The 6,395-nt window shown below is 54.2% G+C and overlaps 1 protein-coding gene across 1 annotated transcript; it reads right to left on the reverse strand.

Annotated features, from left to right (window-relative positions):
• Window positions 1–4,231: 4,231 nt before the first annotated feature.
• PRRT1 (proline rich transmembrane protein 1) lies at window positions 4,232–6,393 on the reverse strand (the record flags this gene model as incomplete). The annotated part of the gene is made up of 3 exons (XM_006154324.1): window positions 4,232–5,309; window positions 5,435–5,620; window positions 6,217–6,393. Coding segments are annotated over 3 exons (540 nt in total), but the record flags the coding sequence as incomplete, so codon positions are not given.
• Window positions 6,394–6,395: the final 2 nt, after the last annotated feature.

The following is a 6,395-nucleotide window of genomic DNA, read 5'->3' on the forward strand; positions in this document are numbered from 1 at the left end:
ATCAAATTAAAAAATAATAATAAATAAAATAAAATATATAATTCTTTTATTTGGGGGGGAGAGGTTTTCGCTATAGGGCGCGTGCGCTCGCCAGCCAGACAGAGAGAGACAGAGAGATAGAAAGCAAGAAATCACCCCCCAGGGGGGATGGCCATGCCGCAATCCCTTCTCCTCCATTCTCCTCTTGGGATCCTGGGCACGCACGCACATGCGCCCGGCGTGAGTTTATGCCACCGGGTCCGGGACTCGAACCGCGGTCGACTATGTGGGAGTCCAGCAACATAGCCATTATGCTAACTGCTGGTTCCAGAAAATAAATAATTGTTTAAAAAATTATAACGACAAATTAATAAAGCTTGAAAAAAGCAAAAGAAACCCACTATCTGAATCCAACCCAGAGAGCAGGAGACCTTGCTGCAGTGAGAGATGAATTGATCTGGGCCTTCAGGACAGCAAAAATTTGACTGATAGGTAGATATGAAGGGGGGAAGAACATGGTGAGCAAAACCCTAGAGCTGGTCTGGGGAGCTACAAGCCAGTTGGCTAGGGACCAGCAGTGGGCGTAATGGCTATGTCACTAGACTCCCATATAGTCGATTGTGGTTCTCGTCCCAGATCCGGTGGCTTAAACTCACGCTGGGCGCGTGTGCGTGCATGCCCAAGATCCCGAGAGGAGAATGGAGGAGAAGGGACTGTGGTGTGGCCATCCCCCCGGGGGGGGATTTGTTCCTTTCTGTCGTGCTGTCTCTCTGTCTTTCTGGCGATTGCGTGTGCCCTATAGCAAAAAACCTCTCCAAAAACAAAACAAAACAAACCAGTCTGCTTATAGTAGGCAGCAGGGACTGGGGAAGGAAGTCTAAGATTTGAGACCTGGAGGTGGGAATTAGCAAATTCAGTCTGGCTGCGGATGATTGCAGATTGGACAGAGGTTTTAAATGGTGGAAGGGGTTGAAGGCCAGATTGCCATTTTGTAAACAATTAAGTAAAAGAGATTCTTAAAGCTTTGGAGCAGTGGTGTTCTATAAGAAGTGTGTTTGGGGAGGAGTATCTGACAGTGTCAAGGGAGCCTTGGAGTAGGGAGAGGGAGTAGAGGGAGTAGGAAGACCTCTCGGGGAAGCTGCGGCCATAAGCCCACATGAGGTCATGCTTCTGGCCAGCGCCGGGGAGCAGTTGCAGACTCGGACGCGGTGGCTTGACTGACTCGCTTGAAAGCACAGCAGAGGTGGAGCAGGAGGGAGGTGGAGGCCACCAGTTCTCAGCTCAGCAAGAATGACTGCGGAAGCCGTGCTCTTAACAGAGACGGCATTTCATCAATTCAGGTTAGAACACACTGCGCTTATTTATTTGTAAATTTTTATTTGTTATCATTATACTTCAATTTTGACCAGAGAGAGACAGAGATGGGGCGGGGGAGGAAGAGTGTGAGTGGAGTTGGTTATCTGAGTTGAGTGGATTTGATCTGCCATGGAAGGAGGCTGGCAGGTGGTGTGGTGGTTAAGGGCACCGGACTCCCACGTGGCTGACCACAGTTCAAGTCCCGGACCTGGTGGCTTACTTTCTCAATTTTCCTCTCTTTCTCTCTCTCGCTATGCACCTCTCTGGTCAAATTAAGGTAAGTAAATAAATAAAGTTAAATAAAATATTTTTTTAAAAAAATAATTATTTATTTTATTTATTCATTCATTTATATTTTAATTTGACCAGAGAGAGACAGAGGGTGAGAGTGAGAGAGAGAGGAAGTGAGAAAGCAAGCCACCAGATTCAGGATTTGAACCCTGGTTGGCCATGTGGGAGTATCCAGTGCCTTAACCACCACGCCACCTGCTGGCCTCCAATAAAATAATTTTTTTAAAAAAGATTTTCAATGGCAAGTCTAAGACAAAGAACAAAATCCAGAGATAGAAACTTGGGAGAAGGAAGGAGGAGTGATTAGAGGTGTGTGGAGGAGGAGAGGTAACGGGTTACCGAACCTGCAGTGTGGAGGGTCCAGGGTCCAGGGACAGCATGAGAAAGGTTGGGTGTAGAGCACTATGAAAACGCCGTTCACTTTGGCTCTGGGTGACTCCTGATCACTGGGTACTCTTTGAGAGAATGGATTTATCAGATTAGGGACTAAAAGAGCACTTCCAGGAGTTCAGAAATAGTGGGTGTGAGAGAAAGGCAGACAGGGACACGTCTCTCTCTCTGATGGCAATTCACCCCTATTTTTTTTTTTTGAGAAGTTTTTGCTATAGGGCGCGTGTACTCGCCAGACAGACAGAGACAGAGAGACAGAAAGCGAGAAATCACCCCCCAGGGGGGATGGTCACACCGCAATCCCTTCTCCTCCATTCTCCTCTCGGGATCTTGGGCACGCACGCTCACACGCCCGGAGCGAGTGTAAGCCACTGGGTTCGGGACTCGAACAGCGGTCAACTACATGGGAGTCCAGTGACATAGCCATTCCGCCAATTGCTGGTCCCTCAACATGCTCTTATTTAAGAAAAAGAAAGTGACTGGGATGAAGCAGAAGATGCAAATGTGATTTTTTTTGTTTGTTTGTTTTTTTCGTTTTGCTGTAGGGCATGTGCACCTACCAGAGACAGAGACAGAGGGAGAGAAAATGAGAAATCAACCCAAGGGGGAGTGGCCACACTGCTGTTCCTTATCCTCCACTCTCATCTTGGGATTCGGGGCACGCGTGTACGTGAACTTAGTATATTTTTCAAGCCACTGGATCCAGGACTCGAACAGCACTGTTGGCCCTGTGGGATCCAGTGCCTTAACCTCTGTGTACATGCTGACCCGCAGACGAGAATTCTTACTTGCAGAAGTTTGGTAAAAAAGGCACATGAAACCAGAACAGGCCACTGCTCTTGATGCCCCACCCCATTCTCCTCTGAGGTTCCCTCTTACATGCGAGCTGTGAGGTCAGGGGTCACAGGAGCTGTCTGGGCAGATGCCCCACCAGCACCCTGCGTGGAACCTGACTGGGCTAGGGCCACACAGATTCAGGGCAGGACCCTGTCCTGCAGATATACAGCTGGCCACGTACCAAACCCACTGCTCATGCCACCCCCAGCCACCATCCCTCTTCCCAAAGAGGTCTGGTTACCCTCAAGGTGAGAGAACAAATGGTCCCAGGGAGAGGTGGGAGGCTGTGGATTTCCTCCTCAGGCCTCCCACAGCTCAGCTCTCTTTCCCATATGCCACACAATACTTCACGTGGGACTCTGACACGAGACCTCTGCCACCCTCCGGCCCACGGTCAGCTGCCATCTTTTCCCTGCTCCTGTCACCCTATTCTTTTTTTTTTTTCAGAGAGATTTTTTTGCTGTGTACTCACCCAAGAGACAGAGGAAGTGAGACATTACCCCTGGGGGGCTGGCCCGGGTGAAATCCCTTCTCCTTCATTCTCCCCTCATCCCCTCGGGATTTTGGGCACATATGTGTGCCCAGCCTGAGTTTCAAGCCTCCTGGTCCAGGACTCGAACCCGCCGGCTATGCAGGAGTCTGGAGCCTTAACCTCTATGCCACCTGCTGGCGCCCTGTGGCCTTATTCTTAACCAATTTCACAATAGTTGGTCCTCTCCTCCTGAGTTCTAGAGAGAGATCCTTGGGGCGCCTTGTAAATCTCCTGTCTCCCCAGTCTAATAGGGAATGGGGAAGGGGCGCTGGGGAAAGAAAGCCTGGCTGGGGATGGACCCCAAAGTCTTCCTTGGCAGATTCCTTGATCAGCCATATTTGTGTCCTCCCATTTTTGTCTCCTGTCCCTTTTCCTTTTTTTTTTTAAGGGGGATTTTTGCTATAGGGCCTGTGTGCTTGCTGAAGGGTCAGAGAAACCGAAAGTGAGAAATCACCCCCCAGACGGAATGGCCGCGTTGCAATCCCTCCTCCTCCTGGGATTTTGGGAAGTGGGCACACACCGCAGGCTCCAAGCGGAGTCCACCACGTGGGAGTCCAGCGACATAACCATTGCCATCTGCTGGGCTCCGATTTTCTTATTTTGTCCCTGTAAGAGATGAAGGGAGGGGCCACAGGTGGCATGGTGGTTAAGGTGCTGGATTCCCACACGGTCGACCACGGTTCGAATCCTGGACCTGGAGGTTTACTTTTTTCTGCTTTCCCTTTCTCTTTCTCTGGTCAAATTAAATAAATACATAATTCTTTAAAAAAAAAAAGATGAAGGGAAATGAAAAGTGAAGACAAAAGCGCAAGGTCTCTATGGGGCCGAAGTCTTTGGAACTGCGGGTGATAAATCCACGAAGTCTCTTTAATATCGTCTTTCAAAAGTTCACACACGCACGCAAACACAAATCAGAACAAGTCGGGGACCGCCGAGGGGCGCGGGGAGGGGACCCGCTCTCTCCCGGTCCACGTCCTGGATTCCAGTCTGCAAGGCTATCACCGGGTTGGGATGGGTGGAAGGGTGTATTTACAGAGAACGAGACAGACGTATTTCTTATACCAGGGTGAAGGTTTCTAAGCCGGGAACCTCCCAGATCTCATTCCAAAGACAAAAGGAGAGGTTCTAGGATTAGCAAGAAAATAGGCAGAGCGCTGTGGGGTGGAGGAGAGAAACTACATTATCAGCAAAAAAGGGTGGAGCATGGGGACGTGATCGCCCTGGGGCTCGTTTCTCTGTTCCGGACAAGGAGAAGGGAAGTGTCTGTCCGTCCGAGGGCGAAGCCTGGAGCCACAAGCCGGACCGCCGGACTGAGTCGACCCGCCGAGAGGAAAAGAAGGCGGGGCCTGCCGACCTGGAGGCGGGGCTTGTCAGAGCTGGGGCGGAGCCTATGGGGAGGCGGGGCTTTGGGGAGCAGACCTTAGGCTGGGAAGCTTGGACCGAGCGAGCGCAGCTGGGTGCGCCGCATTGCAGGGGGTGTGGTCCAGGAGCGACGCTAGGGCCCCGCGTTTGGGGGGGATCCCGGAAAGCAGCGTTCCTGGGGGTATGGGCTTTGGGGGTGTTCCTGAGGAACTGGATTCGGAGCGTGCTCACAGGGCGAGAGGTTCCACGGAGGCGGAGTTTAGGATGTATCGAAGTCCGGCGGCCCCAGAGGTGGTGGTGCAGGACGCCCCTTGGGTCCGCACAGGACTGCCGAATGTGCCTGGGAGGTCGAGGGGCGTAGAGTGGCGCTGGGTCGCGGCAGTTTTTAGGGATCCCAGTAGTTCTCGTGGTGCTGCGCGGCGATGATGATGACAACCGTGAGGATGGTACAGAGCACCATGGCCGCGATGCCCACAGCCAGGGAGATGAAGGAGAAGTTCCGGGCCTCGCGTGAAGCGATCTCGGCGGACACCATGTCTCCGCGGGCCAAGGCGGTGCGCACCTACAGGCGAGGGGGCAGGGGGCTAGAACCGCTTCGCCCATACCTCTCAGCAGCCCTGCGAGGATCCCCAGAGCGCCCGGGCCTGCGAGGGCCCACGACCCGAGTGCGCCCAGCCCCTGCCCCACCTGCACTGCCTTGAAGATGGCGATGATGCCTGTAGGCCAGAAACAGCAGATGGTGGTCAGCACCGCGATGGGCATGTAGTCGTGCGGAGGGCGCCTTGGCTCAAGCAGGGCCAGCCCTGGGCCCTGCGGCGGCGGGGGCAGAGTGGAGGTCACTCCCGTTCCCCCCGGGGTCCCGCCTGCGTAGGGCTGTGGAAAGAAAGTGGGGTGGGCATGGAGAAGGGACGTCGCTCCAACACTCCCGCAGCCCGCCGGCCTTCTGAAGCTGGCGGAGCCCGTTTAAAAGCACAGTTCTGACTCTCTGCATCTCTAAGAAATAAATGACCCACTACCCTACCAAACATCCCACCCAGGCCCCTCTTCCCCTCGTCGCATTATTAACCCTCGTGTTCCTGGGGGTTCTCCGCACTGCCCCCTAAGACGTGGCCCCACGGCGCAGTCCTGGCTTCACTGGGACCTCACTTGTTCCTGCCACACACCTACGAGGCCTCTCCTACTTAGTCCCAGGCTGCATCTCCCTCACCTCCCTTGGCTCCCAGGTGCCATTTCTTCTCCAAAGGCGATTTTCTTCCGGGCCACCTCCGGATCTCGGCTCTGTTCTCCCCACCAGGCCCTCTTCTCTGGCCCCATAGACCCTCCGATCCCACCACTCATACTTCTAGGCCTTTTCCTAGTCTCTTCCGCCTCTCCCGGCTAGTCCTGGGACACTCCTGGGTCCCTGGCCCCGTTTCTCTATCCTCCAGTCCCCAGCGTGTTCCACCCAGGCCCGGGTCTGCCCCACTTACCGTGCCCACCGGGTAGACCGGCACATAAGCCGTGCAGGGCTGCAGCTGCAGGGGGTAGCCCGGGGCCACGTAGCCTCCCAGTGGCAGCGTGCCCACCGCCCCCGTGTGCGTGGGCACCACGAAGCCGGGGGCCTGGGCCGTCTGGGCGGGCGCCGGCGGGGGTGGGGCGGCGGCGGCCG

Source organism: Tupaia chinensis, unplaced genomic scaffold (assembly GCF_000334495.1).
Source record: "Tupaia chinensis unplaced genomic scaffold, TupChi_1.0 Scaffold000403_1, whole genome shotgun sequence".
Taxonomy (NCBI): Eukaryota; Metazoa; Chordata; class Mammalia; order Scandentia; family Tupaiidae; genus Tupaia; species Tupaia belangeri.